The following is a 20,757-nucleotide window of genomic DNA, read 5'->3' as shown; positions in this document are numbered from 1 at the left end:
TTGCTTATGTTATGAGATCTGACAAGATCATAGCCCTGTGGTTGTATGCAGGCAAGTTTGGGATTTTTTGAACCCCCAGAGATTGAGACAACAGGGAATGAGACTAAAATCAAGCACAGGTTTACCTCATAATACTTCAAAGTACTATCACTAAGTCATGAGGAAAGATATCAAATATATTTAAAATGTCAAAAGTTTATAAATGAGCACACGCGCGCACATACACACACACACACAGATGTATGTCTGTATTATTGAAGAATGCTTTCTATTATGAACCTCTGTTTTGATTTGCTCATAGATGTATGAAAATGTTTCCTTTTGGACAGAAACTTTCCATGTCTGGGGAAAGGTGAATGTTTTGATAAGTTTTTTGTACTAAAGATGTTAACAAATCCACTTGTCCACTTAACGGTGGTGAGCATCAAGCTTTCCTTGTAAATGTGTTGTCCTTTTAACCCATCAATTTCTGCAGAATTTGTTCCTATTTTTAAAATCAAGTTTCTAATATTTATAGTTGCTAAGTGACCTCTGATATGGGAACCAAGAGATAATCAATAGTTTTTTTTTCCCCTCCTGATTGTGCAGGAAGACAGCTTCCAAGACTCTGGTGCTGTTTGTTTCTCTTCTAGATAGCAGCAGAACCCCTAATCTCTCTCTTTGCTCCCTTCTGGACCATGTAGGAGGAGACATACAAGAGATTTAGATGTGATATAAACCATCATATTTCAGAAAATAGTCCAAACTCTATTTAATGGGGTTTCAGAAGAATATTTTCCTATGACCCTTTTATTCCATAACTGCCTACTGCAGAGTTCCATGCATCTTTCTCTGCAAAACGTGGTACTGGCCAATGTCAGAGAAAGAAAACTGTCTCGATGATTGGTCTGACCCAATATGGTAATTCCTATAGTGGAATGTTTTGATGTATACATTTGACAGGTGCTAATGTCTCTGATTTAAACATTGTCACAAGACTTAAAACTAAGGTCACCTTGTTTGAAAACTTGATGCAAAATCTGAGGCAACTGTGAAACAAAATATGCTGTGTAGACTTTGCCAGGGAGGACTGTCCCTGCTAAGGTAAAAATTTTATTGTAGGTGTTTTTTGTTCTTTAATACTTTTGTTTAATACAGTAGAACAGCCTTTTAATGCAAAGATTATTTTAATTATTCTTGGATTGTGTTTAATCAATGCACATAGTCTGACACTTTTTAGCTATTTTCTGCATAAGTTAATTTTTAAAAGTGATATTTCAGTTCAGATTACATCTGTTAATCATATTACCAAATTGAATCAAGATAAAGTAACAAGGAATGCAATGGATTGGCAATACTAAGACTGGTTTGTGATTTTCTTGGAATGATGACTCAGTTTAATTACAAATATTAATAGGTGAAATCCTGGCCACACTTAATTCAAAACTTCCATTGAGTTGATTGGTGCTAAGATTTCACACGTCTCCAGAACAGATTTGTAAAAAACACTTTTTTTCTATTTTGTTTGACGCAGGAGGAAATGCTTCATGTTGCAAAGTGTGGTTTTCCTTGGAGATTAATAGTGCACCTTGTGCACCTGAAAGAACCCTGGATGTGAAGTGTGCAGCTCTGGTAAGATAGTTTTCAAGGTTTCAAGGACAAATCTATTTTCAGTGCCTTCCACCCTTGCACAATGCACACTATTAGTAAGTTTAGGCTTTCATGAATTTTTTTTAAATTGCTTAATCAATTTTTGGATTATTAGGTAACTATTTCCTTTAACCATCAAAAACATAACAAAACATTATTAATCAGCTTGGAAGAATTATTACACTGTTTCATTGAATAAAATGGCTTGTATTTTATAAACCATTTAAATATGTAAAGCTTGAATAGTTCATTATTTAGCATTTCTGATATGATACTGAGATTAGCCTGCATAGATTTATTTTTGTCTGCATTTTTTGCCTTTGAATTAGATATTTTAGTGATGTGCTTTTGTTTTTCTCAACTTCTTTAGAAGAATATTCATTTTATCATCTAGAAGAGCTACTTTCTGTGTGGTTTGTAAGCAAATGAGAAAAATTGGCTTTTGTAATGGATGCTGATGAGTTCTATGAATAGAATAACAGTTGCACTGTTTTGCTGCAGGAAGCTTTCCCTAGAAAAATATAGAACTGATACTGTGGTTTGGCTTCATACAATTAGAATTCAGGTCCCCCCTCCCTCCCAGCCATAATCCCTTCTCCTGACTTGTTCGTTAAATAATTAGTATTTAGTAATTTCATTTCTGGGTACATGGTGACTTGCATCATGAATGCAGCACTTTACAAATAAGCAAAAAAAACAGTTTCATATTATTGCCTAAGACAGTCTTGAATGCATTGTGATTATAGGCAATGCAGAGATACACAAAATAGCTTGAAAAATAAAATGAATATTGGATGAGACTAGAAACTGTACTATTGCTGGGTGGACTTAGTGATACAGACTGTGTAGCTCTGTGCAGGTTGCAATTTAAAACTAGAGTTTTATAGTGACAATGAAGTCAACCATTTGCTTTAATGAAGGAGTTGAAAAATAGTGCTACATGCGTCTTGCCTATGCATATTTTGTAAAATATTTAAAATGGCTTTAATCATTTATCACTTTTAGTGTTTGTCATTCTCCCTCTGAAGCACTCCATTATCAATGTGAAGTTGTATATTGTTCTGTGGCAGAAAATGATTTTCACAAAATCTTGGAGAAGAGGGTTGTACTAAGCGTAGCTAGTGACTGAGTTGTGACGTCTGTACCTCTCACCTTTTAAATTCAGACCTGTTTATTTAAAATGTTTACAGACCTTTCAGGCAGATTTAAGATTTTGGATCAAATCATGTGAGATTTGCAGTTTCACACTGTTGATACAGTAAAACAAACATCTTTTGGCTGAATGTCACTTTCAGATTTAAGATTCATCTGAACCCAAAATTCCAAGTGTAACTCAAGGTTTGTGTAGCCATATGGATCAAAACCAGTGAATCCCTGCAAAGTGAAGCCAGTTAGTTTCATACAGTTCTAAAATGTTGTTTTTTTTTCAGTTCTATTGGCTTGTCACTGATAGTAAAATCCTGGTTTTGTCAATAAACCAGGGATAACTTGGATAACTTAATGGAAGCAGATAAACTCAATAACAACCTTCTATTTTTACAGTCATTTTTCCAACCATAATCTCACTTCAGTGGGTTTAGTCATCCTTTATTTAAATAGGATGCTTAACAGATATTCTGCAGCCAGGAGAAAAAGTTATTGTTTTAATATGCAAAACTTTGCACTCTGTTGGCAGCTAGGAAAAAGAATTGTTTAGAGAGAAGTGGGCAAAAAATCCATTTTCTTTCGATGTGATTTCCATGTGCATTTCTTATGCAATTTTGAAAATGTTCTGTTAAAATATTAAAAACCAGTGAGCTGCTATAAGGGAAAAAAGAAAACTTTTTGACTATGTTGAGGGAGTTTAAAAGCTACACGATACATTTAACAATGCAGAGGCAGGATAATAGTTCCACTAAATAAAAGAAGCTGCCTTTCTATTAATTCTTCATTATTTTGTAAAAACAATACAAACTTGCAACCAACAGCTTCACTATAGAATAAGAGGAGAGGCTGTCTTTCAGCCCAAGTTGTCCAACTGCAGAAAATAAATCTGGCTTCCACCCTTTACTAAATGTAGTTTTTATTAAAAAAACGACACCTCTGCCAAATCCTGAGGTTGCTACTTAGTATTTTTTCAGCAAAATTCTCCTTTACTTAAGTGGGCGTTTGCCTGAATAAGGATTCAGTAAAACCTAAACAAACACCTCAGAATTTGGCTCAAATTAAATAAAGTAAATGAAAGAAATTGTGAAGTGAAATCTTCCTCTCTTTGTATCCTAATGTTTACATACAGTGCCCTCCCCTTAATTCATCCTAGTCCATCCCCACTACTTAAGTAGAAATAAGTAGGGTGACCATATTTCCCTATGCTGAATATGGGATACCTGGTAAAATTACTCGTATTCAAGAGAGTTCAACAGCAATCAATTAGAACTATGCAGTACAAACATTCAAATTAACATCAAGTTGACTGAGCTTGTTAAAAAGAAACACTGCATAGTTCAATTCTTTTTATTTACTTCCTTATCTTTAAGGCTTTAAAGGGGAGAGGTCACACACACACATACACACACACCCCTCTCTCGTACAAAGGGGGGGTGACTGACTGACCCAACCCTTCCGGCGCTCTCCACTCTCTATTCCTGGCTGGGCCCCTGGCACAGCCCTGCCTCTCCTGTTACCTGGCGCCATGTCTTCCTGAGGCAACATGTGAGCGGCAGGGGCATGCAGGTAACATGTTCTCCCTCCCCAGATTTCTGCCAGGGTTCACACCAGAATGCGGCCAGCAGCAGCCTTTTGGTACTGTGAGGGAGGGAAGGGACAGGGACTGCTTCCAGTCGCAGAGGAGGGGGAGCAGGGATGACCTGGCCCATGTCTTTGCAGAGCTCATCTCTTCACCCCCTCCTCCCCCCATCCCTGCTCCCCTCTGGCTGGGAGCAGCTTGTTCCTTCCTGCCTGCACAGTGTCGAAAGGCAGCTAATACCTCCATAACCCAGGTGCCTCCTGTCCCCCAGTTACAGCACAAGCAGGAAAAAGTTAAGCCCTAAGGATGCATTGTGCACCAGATCCCAGGGAACCTGACTTCAGGGGCTTCAGCACACTGAGCCAGAAAGGTGGCTCAGCAGGGGAAGGAAGAACCCCCTTGCTCCCTGGGGGCAGGGGTGTGTCTGAAGAGGGTGCTAAGTCCCCGCCCCAGGGGGCTGCTCCAGAGTTCGCTTCCCCCCCCACCCCCACCCCACTCCAGAGCTTAGCTGAGGGATGAAGAGGCTTTCCCATGCCAGTGCTGTGTGGGGCTTTGGCACATGCAGGGCTCAGCTCGTCCTGGCCAGTGCCCCGGGCCCAGAGGGTCTTGGGCTTTTCTGGGATGCCAGCCCAGCTGGGGAAATGGGGGAAGGAAGGAGCCTGCTGGCGAGCTGAGTACTCCGACTGGGGACTGGTTCTCCACACAGCGCAAGGAGGGGGACTCGCCCCACTGGAGGGACTATGAAGGAGCAGCGGGGTTGGGGAGTGAAGGGGCAAATCAGGGAGAGGACAGCTAGAGGAGGCACATGTAAAAGGCCAATGGGTGGGCAGCAGAGGCGACACATAATCAGGCACCTGCCTGCACTCACCAGCCACTGCCAGTCCTAGCTCGCAGCCAGTGCCAGCTGGAAACAGTAGGGGGAATGGGGCCCTGCTGGTCAGGAGCCGGCACGCAGCAGGGACTGCACTGATGGACCAGCAGGGGGAGCGGCTGGCCCCCCACACTATAGCTTTGCTCTGCCACCGGACTTGCACACCCACCCCCATCTTCGGACACTGGATACCCCCCGACTCACCGCTGGTGGGTGGGCAGCCGCCGGTACTGATGTGGGGGAGACAGAAAATACAGAACAATTTGCTATTTTTAAAGAAAAAGTCAGGACACCTACAGGAGGGCTTAAACAGGGGACTGTCCCTTTAAAAATGGGACATCTGGTCACTCTAGAAATAAGTGGCTGATGTTATCTATATGACAACCATAAGACCTCAGCTTACATGGTATACTGAATTATTTACAGGGTAAATAACTGTCTGATTAATACAACATTTGCCTGTAATCATCTTTCATTATTACCAACAAAAAAATCAAGTCCAATTTTTGTGGGAGGTGTAGTATGCTACACCTCTCTAGCATCCCTTTAGGGAGAAGGGTGGGCAATACTTCCTGTTTGAGTGCAGAGCACAGCCCTTAGTGCTGCTCAAGGTGTCATCTATTAGGGCAGGTGGGCAGGCAGAGAATTAAAGCAGTCCAAACAAAGTCAATATGCTTCTTCAGCCTTCAGGAACCCAAAGAGAGGAAAAAGAAAATGGAAATGTACTGATCTTTCTCCATTCTGAGAGGGAATGGGCAGCCAAAGCTCTCAAGTCTTTTCCTTGGATGACAGCCAGAGGCTGGGGAGTCCTGCTTCTTCAGAGTGCTGCCCTGCACTGAGAGAGACCCTCCCTTTTAAAGATCTGCCCATCTCCAGGCTTGACAAGCCTCACAAGTGCACCAGGTTGAGGCTTATTGTGCCCAGAGGATCTCTTTAACCTCTTCCAGACTGGGGTTAGAATCTGCCCCACCACTGGGGGGACTGTCTGACAATAAATAGTTAGAAACAATTTTTTAAATACTAGATATGATATATGTGTTGTTAAGACACATTTTATATGGAAAAAGTTAGTTAACTATTTCAAGAAATTATTCTCATAATTTTCCCTAGTAATAATTTTAGACCAGTGCAGTATATTTAATATAATGAAAACTTGCAAAAATTACAAAATCCAAATTAGTATGTATGGTAATTGCCTAATAGATATTTTTCACTACTAAGTACACATATGTATATGCATTTCTTAAAGGTTTATTTAAAGCTACTTTAGAAATTGTTTTACCAGTTGAAAATAAGTACTAGAAAATAAAACCATTGGTAGTATGTGATATCAACTGAGAACATACATTACAGAAACAGAAACCTGACATCTTCAGTTGCCAGTGACATGTATTATGCAGTCTAGTTGTAGCCATGTTGGCCCCATGAAATTAGAGACACAAGGTGGGTGAGGTAATATCTTTTATTAAACCGACTCCTGTTGGTGAGAGAGACAAGCTTTTGAGCCACACAGAGTTCTTCAGGTCTGGGATAGGTATTCCGAGCATCCCAGCAAAATGCTAGGTCAAGGTCATAATGCAAGGACCTGGCATTTTGCTGGGGTGCTGGGAGTACTTTTCCCAGACCTGAAGAAGAGCTCTGTGTGGTTTCAAAAGCTTGTCTCTCTCACTAAGTTGGTCCAATAAAAGATGCTACCTCACCGACCTTTTCTCCCCAGTGACTTGTATTGTCAGACGTCACAAGAACAGACAAAGAACATGTCAGATAATGTATAGTGGTGGATGAACGTTCGATGAATGACTTACACACGTATAATATGTAGAAATCTAGTAGCATCATATTTCCATCACTTGGTGAAGTCTCAGGTATATTGAAGTATAGTGCCATGGTTTTGTAGGTAATAGCGTTTAAGGTTGATTTTAAATCTTTTCTCAGTAGCTCCACATTCCTGAAGTTTCCAAGTAGGTATTCTTTATGAGAGGTTGGATCAGAGTATCTTTCCTCAGTATTTATTTTGTCTTCTTCAATGTAGGTTTTATTTTGTTCAGGTATTCCTCAGTTAACCTAGAATATGTGTGGCAGGTGATTTCAGAATTGTCCTGGTGAGATTCTAAGTTAGATGGGGGATATCATGATGCAGGATTTGGTACAAAAGCCACACCATAGTCTTCCTATAGAGGATAATACTTCATTCAAAGGACTGACAACAGTTCAAATGACAACAACTCTTCTGAGCTCTCACCATCAGCTAATACCTCAAAGGGTTTAAAATTTTGAATGGGCTCTGCCTCAGCTTTTGGTTCCTGAGAGCACAAAACAATCAGAGACCATTTGTTTTCCTTCAGGATTTACAGCACATAAGCTAGGATTTTCATAGTAGCCTTGGGGAATTAGGCACCCAGTCCCATTAAATTTCAGTGTGATTTAGAGACCTAACACCTGTAGGCTTCTTTGAAAATCCCAATCATAGTAAGTATATGTGGAGTTCAACCTGGATAAGATACCTTGATCATAATAGTATAATTAATTTTATCTATCACCATCTCTCAAAGCATTCATACCTCTATATTTATCTAAAAGCGTTTGGGAGATGTTGATCAAGTAACCATGGATAGGTTGAGTAGCTTTTGATGCTTGGGTTTTTTAACACTGTAGCAGATCAGTCAGATCCTTAGCCGCTTTGCCACCACAGTGCACTAACCACCACCCCGACCAACAGATATAGTGCTACAGTCTACAGACCCACAGCAGCCATGCCCCAGGCCCCTTATTGGCTGGGAGGACAGCATTCTCATTGGGTACCAGCACTATATAAAGACCCCAACAGGAAGACAAAACTGTCTGAGCAACAGACCATTGCCTTGCTTTGCTGCCTCGCCCAACCCTACCTTGCCGCCCTGATGCCTCGCCCGACCCTGCCTTGCCATCTTGCCCAACCTAGCCTTCTAACCTGTTGACCTAGTCCCTTGGTTTGGATCTTCCAGTTACTGATCCCTGAAAGAATTCCAATGATTGCTCCAGCCTACCTCTTATACTGATTGACATCCCAGGTACCTGACCATTTGTTCACACTTTACTACTGTTCTAGCCTACTTTTTAGCTCACGTTGGCCACCAGGCATTACACACACCTTATTCTGAATCTATTTTTTTCAAGATTGAGCTTTGAAATATAGGCATCAAAAGCATTGTTCTACTAGTGAACCTTTTCCTGTTCCTTAACAGATGTCATAAAAAAGCCAAAATGGCGATGAAATAATTGAGCAGTTATCGGATGATTAGAAATTCAATTTCATTACAAATTCCCATATGATATTAAAAAAATTAGTTTTCTGTCTGACATTTAAAAATGTTAGGTGACTATTAACAAGAGTTGCTAAATCCCATTAACTTTTCAAAGTGATTCACAGCACAACAGACTCCTATATCAAAAACTATGATATAGCATGTCTCCTTGAGGCTAATGCCTAGCCAGACCAACCCATTTCACTGACCCAATCTAGGAAGTGTCATTAAGGAACCTTCATTGTTTTTTGTTCCCCTTTCAGAAATTAAACAAGATTTCTCATTCATACCATGAAATATTATAATTCCTATTACAAATTGTGGCAATGTATATTGAATTGCTAGACTGTGTAATTTGTGATTGTAAAAGCTATGGTTAAGATAGGAGATTGCCCCTTTCCATTTTACCAGGGAAGGTATGGGGTGTTTGATCAGTCTCGCAGAGGAATGACTACTCCTTGGGTCCTGATTGAAGATGAGGTTGTGTATTCTGGCACCAGGGCTGCCCATTACCTTTCCTCTTCTCCTGCTTGGAACATGCATGGGGATTATGTACAGGCAGGGGCTGGTGCTGGGGAGAGCCGATTTGAATCTCTACCTGTGTGTGTCAACCATTGGCCAATTCAGACAGTGTGAGGGAACTGATAGGCTCCAGTTATTTCCCTCCTCATGTGCATAAGCATTTCTGGGTACACAGCAGCCTCTCTTGCTAGTGACTGCTGCCTTGCCAGCCCAGTCCTGGTGTAGTTATCAAGAGCTGGGTTTCCTCTAACCTGATTGCTATGTGGGGCCAGAAAAGAATTTTTTTCTTTTACCAAGATAGGCAAGTGTCTGAGTTTTTTCACTTTCTTCACACCAGGCTGGAATCAGAGTGGGTGAAGATAGTATTCAACCCTCAAAAATGGGGATGAAGAAGATGATAAATGTCAGTAAATACTGTTGCAACTTGCAGCCAATGTCCAGCATGGGTAAGAGGCTTCAAGGGGCCAGCTGCTGTGGTTGACCTTAGTGTGGGATCCAGGAAGGAGTGGTAAACCCCATTAGTCTCTGTGGCATTAGAGGTCTCAAGTCTTTGCAGACAGAGCTTTTCCTTGTCTGTACCCTCATTCCTCCTCATCAGGGAAGGGTGATGGGATTCAGTAGTGTGTTGAATCATGAATTGAGTAGTGGGGATGTTGGCTAAGGAAGTCAGCTCTCATTCCTTGGTTGTATAGCATGAGGCCATTTTAGCCAACTAAAGACCCAGTTAGTGTCTGGTAGTTTGCGAGAGGGTAAGTCAACTCACCTCCTCCTCTGCTTCACTAATCTTAAAATTAGTAAAGTTGCAGCCTGTAGCTGTAAATTTATTTATCTGTCTGCAGCTTCATTTTTGGCCATGGTCATCATGAAGGCAGTAGATTCAAATTCCAGTAGTCTTCTGTCAATTGTCTAGATCCATCACAATCTGGCTTGGGAACAAACAGCTGACACTGTTGGCCTTAGACAGCATGTAGGGGGTGGGAGTCATCCTCCCAGAAAGGCAGCTCTGTTGTTTTCATCACAATCCTCCACTGGGGATACTTGTAATGGAAAGAGGCTTTAATTTATAAGCCAGGTTTCTATAACAGCTTCACCAGCATAGGTTGCCCAAGAGATGCACTGAATTGTATCATTGAGGCATGCTCCCCTTTTCTCACCAACACTGCTCACTGCCAGGTATCTGCTCTGGCTGTAGGCCATTTGTGGCACCATGTGCCATCACAATCGCAGCCAAAGAGGACGGTTAGCCTCTTTGCTTCAGGAAAAGCTTGCATAACCTGGAACTGAACTATACCACTAGATATGGAGCATTTGGAGGCTTTCTATAATCATAGAAATTTTAAAGCAGATCAAACATCAGTTTAAACTCTTGACATTGTTTTTGAATAACTTTCCTTCATATAATTATATTATTGTTATTCTCTGATTATAGGTATAATGCATATAATTATGGATGTATTCTATACTAATGCTTATAATTATATACTTTGTAAATCAGAAACATAACTTCATAACTGTGTCATATTATTTTCCCATATGTCCTAAAGTAAATGAGAATGTGAAAGCTGTTCTCAAAAACTGAGTAACTTGAAGTTATGAACCATATCCTAAGCTTGATTTTTAAAGTATGCTTTCATAACAATTGGTAGCATAAAAAGTAATGTTCTGTGAAAGAACCATGGCGGCATTCTTCCTGGAAGAAAATAAAATTTGGGAAGGCTATAATTATTAATCACTTTAACTAAAAGCAGTTTGGCAAATAAATCAGACCGGAACATCTTTACAGATCTCATAAAATGGTGGTTATCAAAAAGGAGGATAAGTGACTAGAGTTTGAATTAAATTTGTTGTTAAATACATACAAACTGCAAAAAAACAAAAAAAGCCAACAACCAATATTAATCAATTATGTGGTTCAACACAAAGGTGACTAATGTAGATCATGTTATGCCAGTGAGACGACAGCTGAATTTGGCAACAGACTGTTAAACAATAATCAGAAGGTGGTTTCATATTTTGCTATATGAGTGGTCATATTTGTGAAAAATAGTTGTCAGATGTGTGAAGAAAGAGAGCAAATATATTACTATACTAGTTTGTCACTTAATCTGTAGCTGCTATTCCTAGATCTCTGCGTTTAGTAAGTTGAAAGCATCAGAGCAACAGTATTATTGCTGAGCCTCTACATTTGAGTCCAAAGCCAAAAATTTAAATGTGAGGAGAAAGAGAATGAAAATTTTATAAGGTTTTCTCACGTCTGCTAATTAGTTATATGGAATTTAGAATTAAGTGTAAAAACAACAACTGTTGAAGTGAAGGCTAAATTCTCATATCAATTACACTGTTGTAAATCCAGAGTAATTCAATTTTAATTAGTAGAGTTACTCTGGATATGTCTGTTTGAGAGCAAATTTGGATGTAGTATACATTATTATTTTTAATGTAATGAGAATGAGGTTAATTTATTTTGTCTTCATATTTTCCCTGTTACTATTTCTCCTCATCTTAATAACTATGCTGAGCAAGCAATTTTGGAAATTTGATATTCAGCAAAATTTTGGATAGAGAGCCAGAAGTTTTATATACTGTCTTACAAAAAGTCACCTGTGTTTTGTTTTATTTTATTTTATATACTTCACAGTAAGTGTAAAATAAATTACTATACTATATAAGTTACTCAGAATATGTACAGTGGTATGTTGTGATAGTTCTGGTTAGGGTGGGGGTTTTTTGGGGGGCGGGAGTTACACTGAAGTACTTACCCTTTAAGACTGTAGCATAGGACTTGATCTGCAAATTGGTGTGTTCTGTGGTCCCACCCAGTTATGTATGTAAGCACATTTTCAAAGTCAATGGACTACTCTTGTGCTTTGGGCCACAGTGCTCAGTAGCTTGCAGGATCAAGTCTCTACAGCACATGTAAATAGAGTAAAATTTAAGTGTAGTGACTCAGTATAATTGTCCAGGTGAAATTGTTTTATTTTGTTTTACTAATTTTTTACAATTACAGCGATATCTTTCAAGGCCAACACTAATGTAATTCTGTAAACTAAATTACATGGGGAATGCAGTGGACTTGTAGTCTCAGACTTTGACCTGGAAATCAAGTGCATGTGTATAATGTATAGAATGTAATCCAGTTTAGGCACCAAGAGCTCTTACTTTATTTTATACTTTGGCCAGTAGAATGAAGTGTGAAAATTAAAATATATCTGATATTAATTGCGAACCATTCACATGTAGTGATTTCCAGTTTTCACTGAGGGGGAAGAATGTGGGCGATGACTGGGTATTTGGATGGGCAAGACAGTGGCAATAGGGAAAGAATTGAATAACAGAGTTAGTCATAAACCACACCAAAATCTGCAAATATTGGCACCAAAAATGTGTCTGTTTTTCATCAAAATTCTCCAACTATCTGTGCTGGCTAAGTTTAAAAACTCTACAATGGATCATTTTAAAGTAGGTTGTTCATCTGCTTTTTAGCCAGACAGTTCTGTTTTTGTAAGGTTTGTACCTGTCCAGTACCAATATAAAATCACAGACAGGGTTTTGTTTGGTATCATCGTGGTTGCCTGGAGAATGCCATTTTTCAGTGTGTTGCTCTGCCCTCACGGGAGTGACCCACACATACCATGCTGGTGAGGTCGCTGGCGGGGCGGGATAGGGCACTCAGCAGAATGGTGTCCACTATGCAGAGTGACGGGGTCACACTGGCGAGTAGGGTCAGGCACCATTCCAGAAGTTCATGCAACTGAGGGGATGCCCTATATTCTAGGGATGCATCAGTGGCCACCCTATTTTAAAGGGACTGTCAATTTATATTTACTTTTAAAAATAATGTATGTTAAAAATTCCTGTGCCATGAGCAGTTTGTCTATATTATTAATTTCTTAGAATTTTGTTCCAAAATATGTGGTTATGACAAGTAAATATCTCAGACTGGTGTTCTGAAGACCCTAGTATGGGTTTATCTACCCTGAAATCTAAGGTTTTATTGCAGCTTGGGTAGACATACTCATGCTAGTTTTACCCACACTAGCTTTGCTAAAAATAGTAGATAAGATGCGCCAGCATACATTCAGCATAGACTCACAACTTGAGTACATACGCAGGGTTCCGGGCTGAGTATTGTGACAGACTCAGACCAGAAGGATATAAGAGAGTAGTAAAAGGCAGGTATATCAGCTTCAGAATGAGCAGGTCCCTGTTTCTTGGATAGCCAAACAAAGGCTACTCCAGGCTAATCAAGGCACCTGATACCAATTAACCAGTTAAGGTTGTTTGGCTAATGCCAGCACCTGTCCCCAATTAACTGGCAAAGGGTGAGTTAAGACTGTTAGGCTAATGGAGACAGCTGGAACCAATCAAGGTCTCACTCATATTGCTTAAAAGCTCTCCTTTCCAGTTCCCTTGGGGGGGGGGAGCTCAGGTGAAAGGAGATGGAGGTGAGGAAGCATTGCTGAATCCTGAGATAAGGGTGAAGCTAGGAAAACGGGACCACAGGGAAGTGGCTCAGGGAATCAAAGCAGCATCAGTGTTGAGGGGAAAACTGCCAACAGCTGCTACCATTAGGGTCCCTGGGCTGGAACCCAGCATAGAGGGAGGGCCCAGGTTCCCCCCTCTCTGCCATGCTTTACAGAGATCCCCTTGAGAGGGGAAGCAGACTTTCCTCCAAACAGGAGGCCAAACTGCACCTACTTAGCTCTAAGGAGCAATAAAGACTGAGTATTCCACCTTCCCACCTCCCATACTGGCCTGTGATGAAAGTAGCTCAATAAGCTGTGACCTTTGCTACTATACTGAGAAAGGGAGGTCATATTGAGGGCCTTAGCAAGCTTCTGAGGCCACTGAATCTGCCTGGAAGCGTGGGATCCACCAATACAGGCTTGGAGCTTTGTCATAGTATGTACAGTCTGTGCTGTTGCAGCTACACTGCTATTTTTAGCAATGCTGGAATGAGCAGAGTAGGAGACAGCCTGAGAACATGCACATGGAGTATAGTCTTGAAGCCTTGGCTGATGCCATCTGCATGGGTTCCCAGAAACAAAAGGGGAGTTGCTCCTGGGGAAGGCATGAACAATGAGATCTTCAGGCCTAAAGCGCCTCCTGCTGCGGGAAGGCAAAGTAGGGGAACCAAGAGCCACCTCTCTTGTAGGGTGGGGCTGGGGAAGAAGAGAAAGAAAAGCTGTTTTGATTATTTTTATTAAGGCTGTTGTTGGGGAGAGGCTTCATCTGCCAAAATACTGTTTGCGGGTGGAGGTCCCACTTCTCAAAGCAATAGTTCAAGAGAGGACTTGTCTTTTCCCTGAATAATGTCATTGCAGAAAGGGCACCTACCCTGCCAAATGGGATGGGTACACCCCCCATGTCTCCCAAAATGATATTACAGGGCTGTTCAGTCCCAAAATACCATTTAACAACATGAGAATAAAATTAAGATACTTTTACACTCCAGTCTCTACCATATGGACTGGAGAAGCTGCTTTGCTTGCACACTCTGCCTATATGTAGGAGAGTGCATGTGGCTTCCTGAAGCAGCATTCATTATTTTATGGGAAAAAGCTTAAGTGACAGGGTTTATTAACCTAACCTTATATTCAAGAGATGGGAGTAGCTCTATAGAGAGGAAGGATTCATGTGTCAACCCTAACAGGGAGAGGGAAGATGAGAGACCAGCAGAACTAGCTGGATGCATGGAGAGACCCAGAGAAATATCCTGCCTCTGGGTCTGCACCCCGAGATTACTCCTATCTCTAATCAGAGATCTTTCAGAAACAAAGGCATTGATAATAGTGTTAGTATTAATTTATTATTTATGACTTCTGAATCAGTGAATTGCATGGATGTTCTTGACAATTATTTTAGAGAAGTTTTTTTGGAGGATGAACACATGGGACAAGTTTAAGTTTGTTTCTATGAATCTCTAGTGTACTATGGCTGAAACCTAAAGCTGATGATACAATTTATTTTTCTGTGTATGAAACTTTAAGAAGTGAGAAGCAAACCTCAAAAGTTCAGCAGTTAGCTGTTGTCCCGACCAAAGCTATCAGGTAACATGTTTTTTTTTAAATCTTATCTAAACTTTTCAACATTGTTGGGCTTGCAGAAATAGGCTGAAAAAAATTTAAAAGCAGAATCTGTTTGTTGACATTTCTCACTTTTCCTGCTTCCAGTTAGGCTTCAAAGATCTCAAGAACTGCTTTTGTATTTTATACTTCCTGAATCTGAGAACTGCATCAGTGGGCAAAAATGGAAAATTTTGAAATTCACAAAACATCTGAGTTCAGTTGATTCCAAAATTTGGAAGAGGAAGTTCTTTAATATTAGGGTTGGGCAAAGAGGTTTGGATAAAGTCAAAGGAATGCAATAGTCTTGAGGTGTAATTTGTGGTGAGTTTTATAAATTAAAAAATCCCACAATTTTAGTTTTAGTCCTAGATTTCTGACTGTATATCTATACATATCAATGCCAGTAATGATGACTGTATAGTGGTTCTTCTAACCTATGATAGTTGCAAAGAGGCATGCTAGCATAATGATTTTAAGTTTTATTTATGGAGCTACAAAGTTGTAGAATCTGAGTTAGCAACAAGATCACACTCAACCAAATTAATTAATGTTTAAACTCCACTGTTTTGAGTACCTCAGTGCTGGGTGGACTACCACCTAAGATTAATATCCATGCAAGTATTTCATCAATATGTTCATAAAAACAAAGCAAAATTTGAATTTTTTATTAGAATTGGAAGATCATTTTCAAAGGTAAAGGAACATTTTCAGTTCACCCATAGCTACCAGGAAGAGAAGTAGGAGTTTATAACAGAGTAAAAACAAGAGGCCTTTGCATGTATGGGAGGAGCCACTAAGTATACACATTGTCATTTGATTTTTGGCCAAGTGGTCGCCTATAGCTAACTTTTCTTGGGAGTGATCACAATGGGCAAAGTAACAGCCATTCCCTTTCTCATAGATTCATATTAATAGATTCCAAGGCCAGACGGGACCATTCTGATCATGTAGCCTGACCTCCTGTGTAAGAAAGGCCATAGAACTTCCCCAAAATAATTCCTAGAGCATATCTTTTTAGAAAAAATATCCAATCTTGATTTTTAAATTGTCAATGAAGGAGAATCCAACATGTTTATTGGTAAATTGTTCCATTGGCTTATGTACACCTTACTGCCAATATGAGTTAGTCTAGCTTCAACTTCCAGCCTTTGGATTGTGTTATACCTTTCTCTGCCAGATTGAAGAGCCCATTATTAAATATTTGTTCCCCATGTAGACATAGACTGCAATTGAGTTTCCCCTTATCCTTCTCTTTGCTAAGCTGACTAGATTTAGCTCTTTGAGTCTATCACTACAAGGTATATTTCCTAATTCTCTATTCATTCTTGTGGATGTTCTCTGAACCTTTTCCAGTATATCAACATCCTTCTTGAATTGTGGGCACTAGAAGCGGACACAGTATTCCAGCAGTGGTCATGTGAGTGCCAAATACAGAGATAAATTAACCTCTCTACTCTGACTCAAGATTCCCCTGTTTATGCATTCCAGGATCATATTGGTCTTTTTGGCTAATAATGTGGCAGCTCACTTTGAGCTGATTATCCACCAGGACCCCTAAATCATTTTAGAGTCACTGCTTTCCAAGAGAGTCCCTCATTCTGAAGTATGGACTGTAGTCTTTATTCATAGATGTACATATTTACATTTAAATATATTAAGAAGCATATTGTTTGCCTGAGCCCAGTTTCCCAAGAGATCTAGATCGCTCTGAATCCGTGACCTGTCCTCTTCATTATTTACCACATCTCCAATTTTTGCATCATCTGCAAACTTCATCAGTGATGATTTTATGTTTTCTTCTAGGTCACTGATAAAAATATTCCCTCAAAACATAAAAACAAATTGAACAACCACCTGTAAGTCTAACTAAAGTATTGTAAATCTGGCTGGGAATTGCTGCTGCTTTAGCTCTTTTGTTTCTCCTCCGGTAGGTATTGCCCTGGGCCTGTTTGAGAAACACATGTTTCAAAGTGTAGATGGCAATCTTGTAGTTCTTCCTGGTACTGTGCCTCCACATAAAGAGCTAGGTGCAAAAGTAATGCATTTCAAGAATCACTCTAGAAATTTATAATATACACACCTACTAAAGATGCCAGTGGAACTGCTCTCATGACCATCCCTGCAATAACAAGCCTGTGAGTGTGTGAGTTGTCCATGAACACAATGGAGGGAGAGGTGTTTGGTATGGAACAGGTTTCTGTTGTAAGTTTCTAAGGAGATGCTATAAATTCTTCTTAGAGTGATTGCTTAGGTGTATTACACAGTAGGTGTGCATGCTCGCCACATGCACCGATGCCGAAAGTTTTTCCCTTAGCAGTACCCGTGGGGGGGGGGAACACCACTGTGACCCCTGGAGTGGCACCTCTATAACGCGCTATAAGGGGAGCTGTGCACTCCCCCCCACCCTCAGGTCCTTCTTGCCGCTAGTGAAGGTAGTCAGAACTTCTTGCTCCAGTTCTGCTGCAGCCTTTTCCAGTGTTCTTACTAGTACCTCTAGTTAGTGTTAGCAGTTAGTAGTTAGTAGTTTTAGTTGTTAGAGTGGGCTCGGGGTATGCCCTGTACACCTGGCTGTCGCCGTTCCATGCCAAGGAGAGATCCGCATGCTGAGTGTCTTTGCTGCTTGGGTGAAAATCACTTGAGTTAACACTGCAAGATCTGCAGGTCATTCAAGCTGCGGACTAAGAAGGAGAGGGACATCAGGCTTCGCACTCTCCTTATGGAATCGGCGCTGTCCCCAACTCCAGCACGCCTAGTGTACTTGGTGCCCGGCACCGCATTTTTGGTGCGCAGTGAAGTCCCCTCCTCCAGCTGGCACCGCTCCTCCTCCAAGAAAGAGGGGAAGAGCTCCGCCTTGCAGTGGTGCCGAGGGAAGGAAAGGGGAAAGGCTGGTCCCGTGTCGGGCAGCCTTCGATTTCTCCCCCCCGGCCCCAGGGCCTGAAGCCTCCAACTTGTGATGAGTGGAGCAGCCCAGCACTGTCTGCACATGCATTTCCAGCAGTCAGGATGCCATCGACGGCAGAGGCTCTCCAGGCTGTGCGAGACATTTTGAGTTTGATGGTACCAGGGGCGCCACCGATGACGGGCCCTCGGTCCCGCGGCAAGCCGCTGCTGGGTGCTTACCACTCTTTCGACGTGCAGTGGCCAGTCATCTCAGCCCACGCCCGCCCTCGATGCCAGTCAGGCTAACTGGTTCCCTGCCCGGGCGGGAGTCTCAAGGTCCCTCCACGCTGCGCAGTAGTGGACACAGGTGTTGTAGATGCTCCTTCTCGCATCGCAGCTACCGCAGCCAGTCCCGACACCATCGACGTTGACATTCCCGTTTGAATTCCTGCTCTGCCAGATGTCGCAGATGGGACTCTCCTTGCAATTCACCAACACCGAAGCATTGCAGCCCCAGGCGCTGGGGCAAGTACTGGAGCAGCATTTTCGACGGGTACCAATCCTCGACGTTGAGGTCCTAGTTCCATGGAAGATGGCATCACAGGCACCATCGCTCCCGCCACTCCTATGGGACTGTGTGGTCGATGGTGACCTCAGCCTCGGCACCCAGCCGCCCATCACCAGCTCGCGGGGCTCAGCCAGACCAGCTGGCACCACCAGGGCCCCAACTTGAACAGTGGCAGGGCCCTGTGGCAGGGACAGTGGTGCCAATGGGCACTGTGGCCACAGATGCTCACCCAGACGGGAACCTGTTCGGTGGCTGGGGCATCCCAGACCCCATTGGCCTCTCCATCTCGGCCGAGGAACAAGTCACAAGTCAGCAGCTCCTTGCCCGGACTCCGACCTGGGGGTCGATTCCTCAGTACTGCCGGAGGTCCACGGCTCCGGGCCGGCCATCTCTCCGGCACTGGATGACGCCATAGCAGCACCGCCGCCTGTTATGCCACAGGAGGATTTCAAGCTGCAACAAGACCTGTTAAAGGGGGTGGCGTCCAACCTCCAGCTGCAGGCCGAGAAGACAGAGGGCCCGTGCGACACACTCTTTAATGTGCTGTTGTCCTCGGCCCTGGGCCGTGTGGCTCTACCCCTCCACCAGGGAGTAGCCAACATTTCCAGCACCTTGCGTCAAACTCCCTCTTCCTTGGCCCCTATTTCCAAGAAGGCTGAGAGGAAGTACTTTGTGCTGGCTAAGGACCACGAGTACTTCTATTCCCACCCAGTACCTAACTCTCTTGTGGTGGAATTGGTTAACCACAGGGAATAACAGGGCCAGCCCATGCCCACCCCCCAAAAACAAAGACTCCAGGAGACTGGACTCCTTTGGTAGAAAGGTTTATTCCTCTGCAAGTTTCCAGCTCAGGGTGACCAATCATCAGGCCTTACTTAGCTGATATGACTTTAACTTATGGGGGTCTCTGCCAAAGTTTGAACCACTCCTCCCAGAGCAGCAGAGGAAGGATTTCAAGGGTCTGGTGGAGGAAGGGGTGGCGGCAGCCAAAGCAACTCTCCAAGCAGTGGCCAATACGGCAGCCCATTTGATGGCTTCCACCATACCCATGCTCAGGGAATAGTGGTTGCTCCTGTCTGGGCTGTCGGCGGAGGCCCAGTCCATCATGCAGGACCTGCCATTTGACAGAAAAGCATTGTTTGCAGATCAGACGGATGTCCACCTGCATGGGATGAAGGATTCCCCTACCACCCTGCAAACCTTGGGACTCTACGTTCCTCCGGCTAAGGACAAGGCAAGCCGCAAACATCAGCTCAACCTGCGCAGAGCAGATATGAGCCGCCGTATAAGAGGCTGAGAGACCAGAAGCATCAGTCTCAGCATCAGTCCCACTCTGCCCCACAGCCCAGGCCCTTCAAGGGAAAGAAGCAGGGAAAGAGGTGGTTTTGACTATCTGCAGGGGGGTACCAGGGCAGTTGCCGGGGAGACCCCCCTATTAATTAAATTAATTAAATTAATTAAATTATTAATTAAAGTTTGGTGTTCTTCAACCGTTTGTCTGCTTTCTGCATGGCGTGGTCCCATATAACATCTGACCAATGGGTCCTCAACACCATCTCCAGGGACTACACGTTGTAGTTCATCTCACCCCCGCCCAACTACCCCCCCTTGCCTATGGGCTTGGGGGACCCGGAACATGCCCACCTCCTAGGGCAGGAGATAGAATGTCTAATGCACCTTGGGGCAGTGGAAAGAGTACTGGTAGAATTCCAGGGAAAGGGTTTTTACTCCTGGTATTTCCTGATCCCCAAGGCAAAAGGGGGTCTCAGGCCCATCCTGGACCTGCAGGATCTCAACCGCTTCCTGGTCTATTCCAAGTTCTGCATCGTGTCCCTGGCCTCTATTATCCCCTCCCTGGACCTTCAGGACACATATTTTCACATTCACATTTTTCAAGGGGAATAGGTACTTCCTTTGCTTCCTAGTCGGGTTAGACCACTACCAGTTTGCGGTCCTTCCGTTTGGCCTATCCATAGCACCTAGGGTTTTCACAAAGTGCATGTCCGTGGTGGTGGCCTGCCTCAGATGGCAAGGGGTAAAGATCTTACCATACCTGGACGATTGGCTTCTCAAGGGCAGCTCTCGGGCCCAGGTAAAGGCCCATGTGGAGCTGCTCAGGTCTACATGTGAAGCTCTCGGCCTAGTGGTAAACGAGACCAAATCAACTTAAGTTCCAGTACAGCGCATAGAGTTCATTGGGGTGCTGCTGG

At 42.6% G+C, this 20,757-nt stretch overlaps 1 protein-coding gene and 1 long non-coding RNA gene across 2 annotated transcripts in view; both read left to right on the top strand.

The window, feature by feature from the left end:
* The window catches only part of CFAP47 (cilia and flagella associated protein 47), a 638,800-nt gene that overhangs the window by 506,115 nt on the left and 111,928 nt on the right, over positions 1 to 20,757 (top strand). Inside the window, exon 51 of the mRNA XM_043505538.1 lies at positions 1,514 to 1,611. Coding sequence (XP_043361473.1) covers positions 1,514 to 1,611 — 98 coding nt within the window. The remainder of the gene's footprint in view (positions 1 to 1,513; positions 1,612 to 20,757) is intronic.
* LOC119850157 lies at positions 13,444 to 20,035 on the top strand. Its single transcript, XR_005290740.1, has 3 exons — positions 13,444 to 13,476; positions 15,022 to 15,081; positions 17,761 to 20,035. It is a non-coding gene; the product is annotated as an uncharacterized LOC119850157 (long non-coding RNA).

Source organism: Dermochelys coriacea, chromosome 1, assembly GCF_009764565.3.
Source record: "Dermochelys coriacea isolate rDerCor1 chromosome 1, rDerCor1.pri.v4, whole genome shotgun sequence".
NCBI classification, from domain to species: domain Eukaryota; kingdom Metazoa; phylum Chordata; order Testudines; family Dermochelyidae; genus Dermochelys; species Dermochelys coriacea.
The sequence above is the reverse complement of the archived record's forward strand: the minus strand, read 5'-3'. Positions and strand labels throughout refer to the sequence as shown.